Source organism: Lampetra planeri, chromosome 29, assembly GCF_965212315.1.
Source record: "Lampetra planeri chromosome 29, kcLamPlan1.2.h2, whole genome shotgun sequence".
Taxonomy (NCBI): domain Eukaryota; kingdom Metazoa; phylum Chordata; class Hyperoartia; order Petromyzontiformes; family Petromyzontidae; genus Lampetra; species Lampetra planeri.
In genome coordinates this window covers 6,360,502-6,378,576 of record NC_136135.1, presented here as the reverse complement: position 1 = coordinate 6,378,576, position 18,075 = coordinate 6,360,502, and the positions used below count along the sequence as shown (strand labels likewise).

General features: G+C 45.1%; 1 protein-coding gene across 5 annotated transcripts in view; it reads right to left on the bottom strand.

The window, feature by feature from the left end:
* The window catches only part of LOC144728627 (protein Aster-B-like), a 125,956-nt gene that overhangs the window by 93,162 nt on the left and 14,719 nt on the right, over positions 1–18,075 (bottom strand). Inside the window, exon 1 of one of the 5 annotated variants that reach the window (XM_078608184.1) lies at positions 1,377–5,735. The exons of 3 other annotated variants lie outside the window; for them this stretch is intronic. In XM_078608184.1, coding sequence (XP_078464310.1) covers positions 1,377–1,420 — 44 coding nt within the window. In that variant the 5' untranslated portion in view covers positions 1,421–5,735. Of the gene's footprint in view, positions 1–1,376; positions 5,736–18,075 lie in introns of those variants that run through there. One more of the 5 variants, XM_078608185.1, reaches the window with a different exon arrangement.

Here is an 18,075-nt window from a genome sequence, read left to right as displayed (position 1 = left end):
GATGTAATACGTTCTCCCTTCACCAGATGAGCGTGAAGTTTGGTTAACCGCCGGCCATTAACGACTAACCTTAATCACATCGTAATTTGTTAAACAATCACATTTAGAGACAGCACTGTCGGTTAGATTGACACAATTACATTGTACGCGCACGTGCTCACACTTGCTTGTGTGAAGACTTTATCCTACAAGACGACGCCCTCTAAACCTTCCACCGTGGCATTGGTGACGCACGTCGTATCGAGATTTGAGAGAATTCTGGGTATTCGCCAACATCTACGGTGCGTGTGATTATTCCCCGAATGATTCCGTTACCTGCTGCCGAAGATCAACCCGAACATTTCAGAGTTTTATTGGCAATCACTATCTTTCGCATCGCCATAAGATTCAACCACGCAGAACAAAATCCCTGTCCAATCAACACTTTAGTACTGAACACCATGATCGACACCCCATATGCAATTCACAAAAAGGCACCAATATACGTGTAACAGCCCAGTGGCAATCCACTGCTGGAATCGGCAACCAAAATAACAAGAGCAGCCATTGATTTTGTCGAATTCGGAAAAAAGAAAAACTCAATATTTCAAGAGCCGCAATGCACTGCGGTGAATACGAGACGGCGGTCGTGAATAAATAACTTCACGAGCAAGTCCGTCATGAGCCACCGCCGCACGCGGCTCCGGAGCCTGCAGGTTTGCCGACCCCTGGTCACGGGCGTTGTTAGGCCAAACATCAGCACAGACTCGGTCACTGCGGGTCGGTGAAGGAGAGCCACATATGTAGAAGCACAGGAGAACGGTACAACAATGGGTTTTACAGCACTGCCCTCTGCTGCCCATCACGTAACCCCACAATTCAGGTGAAGAACGGGTCTGTCGGAAAGACAGCGTCTGACATTCAGACGCTGTCTCCCCGACAGACCTGATCTTCACCTGAGGACGGCTGCTTGCGTTGTGGCCGAAACGTCGTGAGAATTATTTTATTATGTTTTATTTTTTTTATTTTATTATTTCCATTCTACGTGACTTTACCGAAAGAACCAAGAAGATGAATCCCTGCAGTCACGAAAGCTTTAAATCGAAATTTAACCCCACAAGCTTATAACATCTGTTATGCAGAGTGGTTGCCCATCAAAGCGTGACCCAGGCACAACCGTGCTTAGCTGCTCTGTCGAGATTTCGCACATTCTTGCCGGTTTGCCCAAAGGCAGGTAACAATTACACACTTTACAAAAGACCTCTGACTATACAAGGAGCTACAAAATGTGACATTGAAAAAGACGTTCGACTCAATAATTTATCCGAATGAGTTAAACCTTTTCGAAAAAAATCACAGTGCTCATTTTGGCGATCAAATGAACGTAAAAGGCTTACCCGTCACTCATACGGCCGCCAACAACAAACAACACAGGATCCATTTTTGGAGATCGCTTACAGCGCTTGCTTTACTAATTTAGAAATGAACCAATCACGCGCTGAGTATACTGCTCATTAAAGAATACTTCACACCACGCCAACGATGACTACGAGTGTGTTGGATTCAGGGTGTGTAACCTTTAGCCTCTGAGGTTTGGGTCCAAACAGCCGCTGGCGTTAATTATTAACACAATCTAAGGCAGCAAATAAAATCACACTGATATGAGCAAGACGCAAATGCACACATTTTGCTTCAGTTATCTTGCAAAGGCTGCCCACAAGAAAATAGAACATCACATTTTTACTTATGCTGAAAACTTTTGTAATAGGGCAGACCTCGCTTAGCGGCTCAAGATGCGTTCCTGGAGAAGGGAGCGCTAATCAAATCAGCGCTGTATAAACTAAACGATAAACGTTTTTTTATTTTACCAGGTAAGGCCCACTGGGCTATATAGCTCTTTTTCAGAAGCAACGTGGCTCAATGAGGTGGCTAATCGTGTGGAAATGTAGAGCAGCCAAATACTCTAAAACGCGTGTTTCTAAATGTGGAGGGAAAATCCAGATGGCCCAGAGAAAAATCCACGCGACCACAGGGAGAGACAAGCAAACTGCAAATATACAGCTGCAGCAGGCGTCAGGGTCGGGATCGAATCCACGACCTCCTGTATACCAGGCGAGATAGTTAACATCTCTAAGCCACCGCGGCGCTCATATATCGGAATGCGTTACCGAAAGCGTTGTCTTTCGTATGCGCAATACATAAGGGCTTCATTGGGGTATCGGTAATTGTGCAAATAATAACACCGATGGTTAACAGTTTATCACACATAAAAAATGTATTATTAACATTATTACTTTACTCACGAGTACATTCTACTGTACAAGGCAGTGGTGGGAGACGAGGTTGGAGCTGCTGCTCTCCCAGGCTGGATCTTAGCGATGCCCTCAGTCAACATTTCTGTGGCGAGGTTTCTTTTCGGTGGAGCCTAAGACTCTCTCCAGGAACGAGTTAGCTTCCAGAGGTCTGTTCGTGAGTCCAACTTTACTCCTGCCGATTCCAAACGTGTTGTACAGCATGTGCACCAAACACGGGGAATGGCTTTGAAAGTTGTATAATCTCCTGTAGATGTCACTGGTTCTTCCCGTTCTGCAGATGTAGATGTCACCACCGCCATCTATTGCGTGGCGGTTGAACTTTCGACTCTCGGTCTGAACAGGCAACTGGACATACGGATAGGTTTGTTCGTATCTCTGAAAGTTCGTGTAGAGGAGTCCCTGTATCCTGGTCTCGCGGGTTCTCACCTGGCTAAAAGCACTGAAATAGCATCGAAGGAGGAGTAATCGATAAAACAAATGTTAAATCGTGACCACGAATCACGATCGAAACGTCGTAGTTTTTTGTTATTGTGGTCGCGTGGATTTTTATCTGGGTCCTTTGGTTTTTCCCTCCACATTTAGAGACATATTTAGAGTATTTGGCTGCGAGAAATTTCCACGTCACAAGCCACTTTGTTGAACTATCATTTGTAGCCAGTCACTTCTGAAACAGAGCTATATAGCTCAATGGGCCTTACATGTAGAAATAAAATGGAAATATTACTTTTATTTTATTTCTACATACGTGACTTTACCGAAAAACCAATGAGTATAGTAATTCCTGCAGTCACGAAAGCTTCAATTCTAGATGGGTTTACATGGTTGAATAATTTCGTTAAGTTTGTGCTTCAGCAGCTTGATGTGAACCAGCGTTCCCCGATCGCTGCTGGGACCGTTTGGCAACTGCCGAAAGGTGACAATACCATAAACCAATTCTAACTGCTTTCCCTAAACGATGAGAAACTCGTCAGACAGAAAAGCGGTGTGTGCAGGCTGCCAAACACTTATGCAAATGTTTGAGAAATAAACAAAGCCGTGCGGATAAGTCGTCAGTGGAAACTCCATGGCGTTCGTCCCTCTCTCACTGCAGTTCCATTGCAGCCCACGATTCGGTAACACAGAGGAAAACAAGTAAACCCGTAAAAACAAAGTTTGTCACTATAAATCCTTTATATGCGTGGCGGCTAGAGTCTTCTCGTCCTCTGGCTTGAGATGGCTGCCACCTATGGGTCAGATGATTGTCTGCCAGTATTAAGCAATTGGTTATTAAATATTTAATTTGTTTTCCCTAAACAGTGTAAAATTTTGGGAATTTTTTTTCACGAACATTAATTGTCTCGCACAACGAGTCTGTGTGGAAAATGTCAGCTCGATTGGATCACGGGAAGTGGGTTCAAAAACGACCGAAAGATTTGCACGGTCGTAAGCAAGCAAGCAAGCACGCAAGCAAGCAAGCACGCAAGCAAGCAAGCGAACTTAATATAAAGGATTTAAAAATTGGCAACAAGGCACAACAAAGAACAACAAATCACGGCCCAACAGCAGGCTGGCAGAGAGTGGGCTGGACTTGTTGCATGTCAACCCAGCAGCAGCCAAGCAAAGGTGGCCAAGATGACAGCCGGGGTGGTCCGGTACATTTTCACAGGCGGTGCCAGTCAGCGGCACCAACGTTAACTTTATTATTCCGCGATTAAATGCCTTTTGTAATGTGAACCATTGTCGAACAAGCACCATCGGTCCCGTTTAAAAGCTGCTCTAAGATGATACATGTTACTTACGCGATCTGACCCAGAAATCTATTATGGATCAAAATGAGTTTTGTTTGTTCCATTTGTTTGGTGTAAACTGCTGCACGGCGGATCTGTTTTTGATCTCTTTACCAGAAAGCCGCACTGCGTGACCGGCTGTCAACTGTGTCAGGGGATTCCAACGACTTGGCCAAACCACAACAGGCTACCACGGTCTCCTTGCTTTTTGGTAAAAGCCTGGAACGGTGTGTCCAAAGGAGAATTTTAGAAATCAGTGACTACACAGTACACAATTGTTTTTTTTCAGCACATTCTGTACCCCAAAAAAAAGTTCTAAAAAGTGCAATTGAGCGTCGTCACGTTGGCGTATGCTGCCTGCTACTGCACTAGAAGAATGAAGAAGACTGCTCTGTGCGTTGTGTTGTTCGTAGACACACTATGTCAGAAAGTGGCATTTACAGAAGCACACTAGATCATTTCACAAAGGTCAGACGATGCTGGCAGGCTGCTGCGTGACAAGAACCGTATATGTTTTTAACCCATTATGGATGTGCTTCCAATATCAAGTCCTTTGCAAGCACAATAATAAGTAGTTTGCAAGAAAAATTATAATTGCCAAGCATAACACATTTAAGTCCCCATATTTCAGAATCATAATATTTATTCATACTGGAGGAATCCGATGAGCTATTAAGCTTTCCTTCACAGATGTCCAGCAGGGGTGGCTAAGAACGTTATTTCCATCCAGCAGTGGACAGCTCATTGCCAATGATGAATTATTTGCAACAAGCTGATGTACTACGGCGCATTCTTTTTTAGCACGTGTTGACATGACTTGTAGTCTCCTGAAAATAAGATGCTCCGGAAAGTAAGACGCACTCCAAACTTGTGCCCAGTCTCAATAACGTTATATACATTTGCTCAGACACATACACCTCCTGGAATTAATAAGATGCACCTTCATGTTTAGCTCTAAAATTCACGGGAAAAGTTCATCGTATAACTGGAGAATAAGGTCATAATTTGTTTAACAAGTGCCCATGCTGGTGTGCTGTCATTTCGCCTTGCACGCCTCTGCCTGTTGTCATAACATCGTGGGCAATTTCATTGCCGTAATTAGTAGTCCTTGGAAATTAAATTACACAAGAGATACAATTACACGATATGAGCACTTGTACATACAATGCATATTTTACGGAGTATATTTATCATAGGGCAATGTTAAGTTGTCGCTGTAGGCATTGACTTAAGAGCTTGTGGTTATGTCACAGCGGGGACACAAATCACTTGCTCTTTGGCACAAAGGGGATATTGTTTGGACGGCATTTAACTTTCCACTGTTGCAAGTCACTTCTCCACCCACCACTAATGTGAATTGTGTACACGCGATTCATTTCACTATTCTCATACGATTTGTTCGGAAACGGATAGAGGATTGCGTGGACTCGAGGACATACGTGGGTTAAAGACATGAGTTCAACTATTCGTTAATTTTGTGTCCATCATAGTAACTTTAGTCAGATTAATGACGACCGTTTGTGGGCACAAGCTGTTTGTGGGCACAGGCCAACAACAGCACTTTTACATTATCGCACTCATTACACTCAAAGTGCTTGCTATAAATGAACCACAGTATCTTGCTGATCTCGTCAAGGAGCATAAACCATCACGCGAACTCGTCATCCCTCGCAGCGGCTTTCGGCTCGCCATCAAACAAAGATGGGCATCGCGTGCTTTCAGATGCGCTTCTGCGGCCGTCTGGAACGCTCTTCTTGCCGATATTAGGAAGCCACTTTAGCTATGCACATTTAAATCTAGATTGAAAACTTATTTCCTGAGAACTGCTTTTTGTGTTTAGCTTGTTGTCGTTCCACCGCATCTCAGATTAGCACGGTTGGCTACGTACGGTGCAAAAGAAGTTCAACATACATACAGGCTTCAGCTGTGCACGACTGCTCTGACAGACGCCACCGGAGTAGATGAGTGGGGCGTCGTCCGCTCTTCACCCAAGACGCGGTTGTCTGGTCAACGATTAAGAAACGTAAAAGTGTGCTTGGACAGGAGATGTCAGTGGAGAGGAGAAAGATTGATGGGTTGAGAATAACAATCGAGTTGAGGCCAAAGGAGGTAACGTGCCATAGAGGATGTCACCCGAGGAGGAGGGATGAAATAAGCACATGTGCTGGTGCTAGGTGTATTTTGAGAGATGGAAGATGGCTTGTTTTAGCCTTCATTCAGCACTTAATTGATCATGGATGATGATGATGATACTATTTACACATCGACTCGCTATAACCCCGGTGTTCCCACCATCACTACAATATGCTGCACTCTGGCAACATATATGAAGTCCAAAATGTCATGATACACCTCTTCCCATCGCATCCTCTTGGGTTAACAAGTGCACTGTCAGACGCAAAGTATGTATAAAGCAAAACCCCTGCTTGTGTGTATGCATGATTAACTTATTTCGCACCGTATGCAGCCAACCGTGCACATCGCTTTAAAACATGCCCTGCGTTTTAATATTTATTTAACAACTTTGGGTTATATTCTTTGGGTCTTTCGGTAAAGTCACGTAGATATAAAAATGTCCTCAATTGACGCGTCATTCTGCGTGAGAATCACCTGCAAATGTTTTGAAATTCAATTCAGATAATTCTCTAGCGACATTAATAATTAGCTTGAGTTTTGTTGCTTTTAAAGCTTTGTACTCCTTTTAGGCCCGGAAGTGGATAAATTTAATTCCCCCCGTAATAGCCCTTGTCCCATGGCGGGAAACTTGACATTCATCGATATCGATGATGAAATAAACAAAAAACTACGACGTTTCGATCACAACACAAGCGATCGTCATCAGGAGGAAGAAAGAAGGGGAAAGCTGCTGAAGCAGACTGTTTTAAAGGTTTAAAATGTGTGTAGCCCAAGGGTCATAAACGACGTGGGCGGGGCTAGTGATGTTAATGTGAGATCGGAGGGCGACCTCCACAATGAGGGCGCGGAGGTGGCTATGTTGATGTAAACATTTTTTTTTACCTGTTAATGTTAAATCGGAGAGCCGAAGCCACGGGGAAAATAAAAACTAACATTGGAAGGTGGCAGGATGACAACATCACAGCCAGTTATGACTTAAACTGGTTGACGACATCGTTCCAATGATTGCTGAGTTTGTACCCATCCTCTCGGTTGAAATTGTGTCTGTGTCTGTAAATGTGGATGGCTTCATGAACAAATCTTTGTTGAGAGCCAGTGAGCTTACAAAGTCCCTTCGTCTTAGAGAAATCAATTTCGTGTGAGCCCACCGCATTAAAACAATGATCAGCCACGGCCAAGATGTTGGTCCTGCCGTATTTCAAATCTGCCTGATGTTCACAAACACGGTCCGAGACATGTCGCTTAGTTTCCCCAATGTAACTACTGCCGCAGACACAGCTTAGGTTGTAGACGCCAGGGTATTGCATGTCAGGGATCCTATCCTTCACAGATTGGATCAGATCACAAATTTTATGTACTGTGTTAAATCGAGCCTGGATCTTGTTTGCTCAAGATTTTGGAAATATTTTTGTGACCCCCGGTATGTATGGCAAGTTTATGGTTTTAATTGGATCCTCAGATGGTTATTTCCCAACGGTTGGGGTGATAGCTTTACGGATTGTGTGGTCCGAATATCCATTCATCTTGAGAGCTTGGTGCACGTGTTTCAGTTCACTGGCTAGGTGATGATGGTCGGAGATACGTCGAGCTCTATGGTGTAGAGTTTTGATGAGGGAATTCTTCTGAGATGGATGGTGGTGGGAGTCAGGTTTTAGGTAGGCATCCGTATGAGTTGCTTTCCTGTAGACAGTGTCCCATTGAGTCATCTGGTCTCTTTTCGATTAGAAAATCCAAAAATGGTAGCTTACCATCCTTTTCCACCTCCATGGTGAATTTGATGGCTGGGTGTATGGAATTAATGTGGTTGAGGAATTGGTTCAGAGCTAGATGATATCATTGCCCATGTCGATGTAGCGCTACCACTTGTGGTCAGACAGGCGAGGTCACTCACCTTGTTTAGGTCTTCTCTAAAGACTCACCTGTTTCACCTGGTCTACACTTCCCATGTATGACCAGTGGACTCTGGACTTTGCATTCTTTATAATTCCTAACTTCGTGTATGGCGCACTGAGACCCTTGGATAAATTGTGCTTTTTGTCAATTATTATTATAGATATCAGCTACTACAATAAAGAAAAACATGAACTAAAATGTCACACAATGTGACAAGGTCCACTCCAAGTGTTATACACCACATTCCAGAACTGTGACAAAGATAAATCTGAGGTCGAAGTCTGACTGGGCCAAAGTAACAATCTCTGAACCTTAGAAACGAGACCCAATTTCTCAAAACGACTCATTTGCTCCAGGAGAGTCAACAATTGATGATGGTCCTCCAACGTCTTGAAAATTTTAGGAACCCAAACCATTCTGGCCACTTTGATGCTTCCAGAATGACAGGGCTGCTGGTGGGTATGCTGCATGTCTGTAGTACAACACGGTGGGCAGTGAGGTTTGGTGAATCACGCAAATTTAAGAGACTCTCAAAACCCACCAGTCTGCGAAGTCACAATCTCCTTGCTTAGCAGAGTATGGCAATACAGCAAGTAGATGAATTTCCATCTGTATGGGGATTCAGTGTTACCCCCCTCGCAAAGCTTGGGATTTCTCCCGGTGCTCCGGTTTCCACCCATACGCATTAGTGGCATTGGTCAAACATCCCAACACAGGGCCAGAGAGCTTGCCCAATCTTTGGCATCAGTTGTGGTTGCCTTCCCGCTTGTGTTGTAGTTCCCTCCCCCCCCCGTGATACGTCTAATGTGCGTGTGGCTGTGTGTTTTCTATCTTTGTAACCACACATTCTGGTAATTAAAGGGAACGGGAGGAAAGCTACACGTCAACACCCCTCCCCAATCTTGTTGGAAGTGAATCTGTGGCTCTTGTTCCTTGGGTTCGAAATCTGGAAACGGTCGGCAACTTGCATCGTGCGAAGCGATAAATGAAGTACCCTAAACCGACACGCAATCTCCTGAAACACCAGATTGGTGAGCTCCCACTCTCGCGGACACAAAGATTGCGTCCAAACTCAAGTGATCATCTGCGCAACTTCGTCATCTGCAACCGCTTTGTCCACATCTGAGCGAGTAGTTGCACAACAAGGATGCCTCTGGCCTTGGTTCAAGTGTAAGTAGCAGGTTGTGCAACAGGTTGTGCGGGTTCATGACAACATCCAAACAATTAATTGGGCTTGGGACATGTCCACTCTAAGGGACAATTGACGGGGGTCAAGAATAATAATGGAGTGGCAGCCCCTTAAGGAACGGAATGTGGCCGAGAACGTCCACCGAAGAATTGGAGCGATGAGATTGATGTGTGCAGGTGCTGGGAGGTTGTTGCATCGGAGGTATCGTGGGAGGTGGTGGCGGCTTAGAGGAGGCCGTCATCCAGGAGTGGATTGACCATGGCTGATGATATGCATGTCGAGACGACTGCTTGAACTCTGGCTGGCAATGCGTCTCAATAAACAGTTTCATCTTACGGATTGGCGACAGCGGCGGTGACGCAGGGAAGCAACTGAAATGAGGCGGCCGATGAAACAAATAAGCAAAGCGCTCAACTCTTACGATGTCAAAAGGATTGCAATACATATTCAATAACATAATAAATTACATGTTTGCAAATGGTCTGACCAATGTGCTTTTTTATCCGTTTAAAATGTTCAACTACAACGCATTGTGCATTGATACTTGGCCTCTGGAACAGACAAAAAAAATATTTTTGTTCTACTACCAGATGGTAGGACACGACAATTCACTTTCTTTACCCATGGCTATGTACGGTGCAAAAGAACTTCAACAACACGTACATCCTGCGCAACTTTTGAACTCCCATCGATGGGCTCTTTACTCATCTTCCTTTAACTTGCTCAATTCGAGCAAAGTGTTCATTCTCAAGTGCGATACCCTCATTAGTGCTCTTTGCTGTTAGCAGCTTTGCATTATATACCTTCTGGAATCATGCTCAGCAACCGACTAAAAAAATAAATATAAGACGCACTTTCCCCCCCGTATTTTAAAGCAGGCTTGCGCCTGTGTGAGAACAGATGTCAACTTTATTGACACCGAGGACAAGTTTGGAGAGCGTCTTATAACTCAGAGAACATGGTAATTATAACAAATGCATTTCATGAACAATGACTCAATGCACATGGAGCGAATATGGGTAGAGTACAACGACGGGCAAGTCCAGAACACCAAGTTCAAGTGACACATGGATGACACTTCAGAAGCTAAATATATAAACGTGTCGTAAAAACCCGCCACCACCCGCCCGACACAGCCAACTAGTAAGGGTTGTCACGTAAACAGAACGTGCCAATTCATCACTAGTACAGCACACCGGTGTGTTGGAGAGCCAAGCCACAACATTTACAAACTGAATACGACGTTTTGCCAGTAATTACAACTAGCTTCATCAGGCGACAGCCAGATTGGGTGGTGGCGGATTATAACGACACATTTATATATTGACGCGATCTAACCCAAAAACCTCTATTATGGATGATATTGGTCGCGAAAGCCTGTGTGTTAAACTGACTTCAGAAGCTGATATAGTCTTATTTTTTTAGTCCTTATAGTGTGGCAAAGGGGATTAAGGCAGTGGTGTCAGGGTACGCCTGCAATCCATACGTCACCGGTCCTATCTCCCGGCAGGGCGGTGAAAACAACGGCCAGGTTTCTTAAACCCCCCCCCACCCAGCAGTATAAATGGGTACACACCACCGTAGTCGACCGGTAGAGGTCGCATGTGGCAGTGGGGTAAAGTGTGGGTATTCTCACCTCTTCCAAGATGCTTAGCCAGCGTGGAAAAGCAGACGACCACGTGCCCCAGAGAGTTGCTGTCTGGAGCTCACTGGTGGAGCGACCATTCCACCAGCAGCGGGGTGAGCAGGAAATTGCAGGGCTGCACCTTTAACCTTTTAATTGTGGCTGCCATGGTAAAAGTGGCCGGTTGTGTCCAAGTCCTTAAACGCGTTTTGGAATAAAACTAAATTTCGATTTAAAGCTTTCGTGACTGCAGGGATTCATCTTCTTGGTTCTTTCGGTAAAGTCACGTAGAAGGGAAATAATAAAATAATAAAAATAAAACCTAATAAAATTATTCTCACGACGTTTCTGCCACAACGCAAGCAGCCGTCCTCACCGAAAGAACCAAGAAGAGGAATAAAACTACTTAAGATAAATCATACGTACTGAACATAATATACACGCCAAATTAGCAAATGCAACTCTGGTTTTTGTGCTACGGATGTCTATTTTCTAGCCGCAGATGTTTGTGTTCATTTCCTTGTTTTGCGGGATCATGTAGCAGGATTGAATTCATCATGCTTACTCGGCGAATGCTTATTCATGTAACAAGCTGAAGGTCATTAAACATTCACAATACTAATCGGAGCGAGCATTAAAAATAGTTTTTACTTTCCGAGATGCATTACCGTGTAACCTGAAAGAGTCACATACTTCCCGCTCTACGGATTATGGTTATTTTTTCTCAGCAGCGAGAGCCAGTGGTATAACCGTTACAAGTGCAGCGATGTATCGGTTCACCCAACGAGCCAGGCCAGAGCCAGGCGAGAGTTGGTGGATCGCACAAAATGTTGTGAAGGCTCCCTTCCCGTGAGCATCAAGGTGCCTAGCTCGCCAGGAACATGCGGTAAAACAAAGCGTGTACTAATGTAGGGGTGTCACGGAGGGGCTGTATACAATGGGATCAGATGGGAAAGAAACACAGTGGGCGTGGCTATGTCGGTGCACGGGCAGGTGCTCCCAGCGACGTCCGCATCGGGCAGCCTGGGGGGCTGACTCGGAGCTGGGATCCCCCGGGGCCCCACCCCTCAGCGGGGGGTTTGGTATAAAAGGGGATGAGCCGGAGGGCTCGGGGAGATATGTTAAGCTAAACCAGTGAAGACCGAAGATCGTCCAGATAGGGCCCTGGACTCCCCTGGATCGCCGCCCTTATCAGGGCCGCACAGGACCGAGCCAGCGGCGTGGTCCCGAGAGCCAGAGCCGGTGCTCTTATCAGAGCTGGTCTGGGACTCCGGGTACCGTAAGCCCGACTTACCAGTGTCGGGCCAGATAGCCTCCCCTAGCCCGTTAGTGGAGGACTAGGAGGTAGGTCAGGCATAGCTAGCAAGTGTATCCCCAGCTAGCCGGGTGAGGGGGCCGATACCCCCTCCAGTGTTGTATGTCCGTGATTGTGCCAACTGACGCGGAATAAATACGTGTGCCTCCAACCCCGGCGTCCAAGAGTCCTCAACGATATTACACTAATAACATCTGTCACTTCATGTGCGGGATAGAGTGTTGCACCCTCTCACACCTGTGGGTTTTCTCCGGGTGCGCCAGTATCCTCCCAGAGGTATATACACTCATTATTTGGCTGAAAACACCTTAATAGACAGACGACTGCAGAGCTTGGAAAATCGTTGGCAGCAGCTAACCACATGGCTGCCTCCGTGTTTGCGGATTGCGCAGTGTTGTACGCAATATTTGCTTAAATTATAAAATATATAAAACAACTATTATTAATATTAATTCCTAAGCTCAGGAATGACTGCAATGATTCACGTGTGTAGGAAGCGATCACCATAGGATCGATATACGTTGTATGTCATGCTTTTACGTCACCCTTTAGCCAGTAGGGGACGCTACCATTAAACATTTTTAGTTTTTCATCTTGAATTAAATCGCAGCCTCTGAATCGCAACTATTAATCAAATAACTGCGGATGTGAACCGTTTAATCCCCCATTAATTGCAACAAACTATTCCGTCTGGCGAGATTTTAATTAGCTCCATGCATCTCAATCCGTGCTCAAAAAAAATGTTCAGCCGATTGGCCAAATTCCACCAAATCCCCAGCCGTGATGCAAGCATAAACCGACCCACCTCGAATTATCATTTCCATTCATCACGAGTCAGCCATAAACCAAAGGGAGAAGGGCAAAGGTCTACAAGAGCTTACGGACCAGCGTGGTGCTACTTGTAAAGCCTCTGTCCATGCATCCTCAATCTCACGTGCATCGTGAATATAATACATTTCCATACAGTACATGCAAACGATCCGAGTCATCGTTATCATAATCAGCCATCGCATAGCCACTACTGGATATCTTCCTCCCCGCGACGTTGCCATACTTAAGTCGTGTGATGTCACAATCCATCAAACTCTTGCACATTAACTCGTCTACTCCTGCAGGACAGCGGCTCTACTCCTCCAAGACAGACTCATTTAAAGGCAATTTATCTTGCTGGTTGTACAATGGTGCAAGCGATCATTGGGTCTTCAGCAGCTGGCAATAAGAATCAAAAACACATGCTGTTGGTGGAAAAAAAACTGAATTCACAACCTCAGGATTAGAGCCAAAATCATCAAACCAAAAAATCAGCCAGACCAGTGTGATCTAATGGATATCAGGTGGTGCACCTCCGATTATCACGGTGGGCTACGTACGGTGCAAAAGAAGATCAACGTACACGCATACATACGGTGCCACAGGCCTGCAGTATCAGCCATGGAATTCTGCATTGAACGCCAGGCTTCATTTTGAATCTCAACATCGAGGAAATTATATCATCAGCAAAGTGCATTGGCATTTGCGGTGCTGGTACTGAAATGAAAAGGTGCGGCCTCACAATTACTCACTCAGGCCACTGCTTGCAGAAGGGGCCTCCATGAGAAAGAGCCCGAGAGAGCCTCTCTGGAAGGCATTTTGGGCAACTCTTCCACGCTGCCGAGATGCTTTGCAAGAGGTGGGAGCACGCACACACTTTGGACATCTGCGAAAAAGAGCTTCATAGCTCATCGGATTACCCCAAGGATAAACAAAGATTCTGATAAAGATTCCGACTTGACCCCACTACACGTGACCCGCCGGCCGACTGTCCGGGCGTAACGCATTCTCAGCGTACTGCTGGGCGGGCAGAGAGGCAGGTGGGAGAGATGTAAGAAATTCGTGCTGTTGTTTCGACCGCCGTGCGCCGGGAAGGTTTGAACCGGCGACCTCTGGATTGCAAGTCCAGGGCGCGAAACCGTTAACTCCACTGTCGCGGCTTCAAACCTTCTAACCACAACTCGCAGTGCTCTCTGTGACGCTGCAGTGTATGAATAAAGGAAGACTTTATTAGTTTATTTTTTTTCTCCCCCCCCCCCCCCTACATTCAGCACCTTCCAATAGAACAGGCTTAGGGAGGCATGGGGCCGGAACAGAAATGTCACGGCGACCTCAATGTAAGTACTCCTGCGCAAGCCTTGGGAATTAACGTGCATATTATTTGCTTGGGATTAACTTAAAACAAAAAAAATAAAACATCGCGTGAATAGCCATAAATGCTGCTGACAGAACGGCTTTTTGGAGAGCACCTATTAAGGTCATGAGAAGGTGGTGTGGCCAGACCCACGGTCCTCTGCCTTTGCCCCCCAGTGCAAATGGTTAAACACCGCAGCAGGTACTCATTTCAAACGGAGTCAACCGGTGGAGAAGCAGGACTGAATCAGATACTGCTTCCACGAGCTTCAGGCACACACGCAGGGATAGAACTGTGGTCACCAGGTTCGTAGCGCAGCGTGAAAATCACTACACTGTGGCCCCCCTTCACGCAAATACACACACAGATATCTGTGTGTGTATTGATGTCAATACTTATGTCAATAAGTGTATTTTAAATCATCACACAGAATCCACGAGAGGTGGAAGGAAGCATCAATCCATAGGGTCAGGATATATGCATCAACTCAACAATCACACGTTCGGATAAGAGGAGTAAAACCGCGGATAACCCCACGGGTATAAGGATCCACAATATGGTCCCCAAATCACCGCGAACAAGAGGAGTTCTTCTCAAGGTGTGTAACGACTCCAGGAGACACTGCTCTTTTGATGATTCTTTATTGAAGACACGTTCACTTGACAGGCGAAGACCCCAACTCCCACAGCAGCCTCGAGCCTCTCCTCTTGACCCCTTTTATCCCCAGCGTGGCCAACCCTTGACCTCGCCCCCTACTCTCGAACCCTCTCAACGGCTCTCGATCCCAGCCCCTATTCTCGATCCTTCTCGTAGACCCCAGATCGTTGCCCTGTCTGTCCATTAACCTGTCATTAGCCCCTGTGGCCCCTCGTCTCTTCCTTTGATAATTCCCCTGTCATTACCCCGTGACCGCAAGAAACCGAGGGGACACACACGTGGACACACTCAACTTGTTGCGAGACGAACCACGCAAGCAACGTAGCGTTAAATACAAATGGAAATAACGGGGCTATTTAGCCTCAAATGACATCGTGTGATGCCAAGGCGTGATAATTGGTGTTGTTCAACACTGGATCTCTGAGCACAAGTGCAAAATTCAGTGTTAAATTGCTCCAATGTAAACCGGAAGCAATTAATTCCACCCCTCTAGTAGGCATGGCATGACAGCACACGCAGCTCGCGTAGGGAATTCAAAGCCTGCTTGTAGTTTATTATAATCAGGCAGAAACTGTTCCCGGAACATGGTTTTAGTAATAGCAACGGCTTGGATTTATACCGCAAATGCAGCCACAGCACGTGCTCCTTGTACATTGAGCTGCATGCACGTAGCCAACCGAGCTAATCGCTGTTAAATCGACGAGTGCGGTGACGTACATCATCAGTGGGACAGAATCATCAGTGGCACACACAAAGTAAATAATCAATGTACTAACGTCAAGCACTGTATACTGTACACACGGAATAGTAAAAGTATCTAAATAAAAACATACCAACTATGATCCGAAATAAAATCATTAATTGCCACCTGAACAGGCAAGTAACAACTACACTCAGTTTCTCAGAATCAGAATCTTTATTTATCCTGGAGAAATCCTATGAGCTATAAAGCTCGCTTTTCACAGATGCTCAGTAGGCGAGAGTCATAAACTTCCAACAAACAATACAAAAAAAATTGCAATGCCAAGTATAGGAAAGTTGAGAAAATCACTGAATAAATAAATATTAGGCTCTTTTGATTTTACCAGGTAAAGTCCACTGAGGTTTTAGTTATTTTTCAGAAGCGACCTGGCCAAGAATGATAGCTTCACCAAGCGGCTTATCACGTGGGAATTTACAGCAGCTAAATAAAGCCAACGCACGTTTAATCTGCATGGCACTCAATCTACACGCCACTCAATCTACATGCCACGTGGTCTGCATACCACTTGGAACATACATGCCACTCGATAACTCGGGACGCCAACGGGATTTCAGAATGTGACCAGGAATATACACAAACTCATACATATTTATTTTAACATTATTTTTTTTTACAAGCGACATACTGTACAGGTAATGTTGTAACCGTGTTGAGACTCCTGGCCACCTTTGTTATGCACGCCAACGCAATGTCAGCACTGTATTCACATTGGTACCATAATTCTGTACTACTATTCTCACAGCCTGCGTGATTATTTTGCTGTACATTTACCTGCGTCGTGTTTACCCGCACAAAGGTTTCGTTTTATTATTCCTTTGGGTGTTTGTCTGAATTTCTGGTGCATTTTTTTTCAATCTGGCGAATATAGTGCGATGATTCATCTCCTTAAATGGCATTCTTGCATTTAAATAAATGTAATGAACCAAAAGAAAAAATATATATCGAGTAAAACAAAACACGTGGGAAACTGCGTGTCAAGCAGCACAAGCCATCACGCAAACCCCAGTCAACCTCACAGCGGCTTTTGGCTAACCATCCAACAATGGCGGTAACCGCATCGTGCACTTTCAGACGCATTCTGCGGCCGTCTGGAACGCTCTTCCTTCCGATATTAGGTAGCCACTGGGAGCTATGCAGTTTTAAATCATCGAAATTAAAAACTAATTTCTTGAGAACCGCTCTGTTTAATTTGTTGTCCTTCCCCCCCACACCTCCGATAAGCGCGGTTGGCTACGTATGGTGCGAAAGAAGTTCAACATACATATCTACATACCTGCAGTGTGGCATACAAGCATGAGCAAGAGGCTGCGTGTGTTAATGTGTCCAGCAGAGCGGTTCTAAGGTGGCCTGGCTGCTTGAAGGTCGGAGGACTGAGCCCGCACCACCGAGACGCAGGGTTCAAATCTGGGATGCAACGGGCCGTGATTAAACTTGGCTCTCGTATGGAACGGATTGACGGTCCCAACCCGGTCACCAATGAGTGCACGCAAATTACCCATTGCGTAAAATGTGATGTTGAACACAATTTGGACATATTCCAACCTCGGAAACAAATACAATTTTTTTTTATATCGGTTTGACTGTCAAATAACAATCTCATAACACTATGCGGATGGAGAAGTGAAACCCGCGACGGTGTAAAAGATAAGGATTTTATAAAGAGAAGTTCCGTCAAAAATATTGTCCACGTGCTCTCCGTGACGAACGAGCCAAAACCTCACCATTGGAACCTCCTTTGCCAGTAGCAAAATATGATTTTAAAAAAAATTACCCTTTTATCTGGCAACAAAATTGCACCTTTTTTTAAATTATATTTTGCTACTGGAAAAGGTGTTTTTTTTGCATTCCGACCGCAGGTATTGTGGTCAATGCAAACATGACTCCTTGTAAAAAAAGGTGTCAGTTTTGTTGCCAGATAAAAGGGTACACATTTTTAAATCATATTTTGCTACTGGCAAAGGAGGTTCAAATGGTGTAAATGCTTACATCGAGCTCTCATACTCTGATGGTGCATTATCTTTGAGTTGTGCGCCTCTTGGCGTTATCTGGTCCAACACCATGTGATACTAGGCTCTAAGGAAAGCTGTCTCGGGTGTGGACCAATCAATTTTAAGGACAGTGCATACATTATCAGAGTTGTGTTTTTTTTTGCATTCCGATCGCAGGTATTGTGGTCAATGCAAACATGACTCCTTGTAAAAAAGGTGTCAGTTTTGTTGCCAGATAAAAGAGCCAAAACCTGCTCTGCGCAATTTCCAAATGGATTATTTGTTT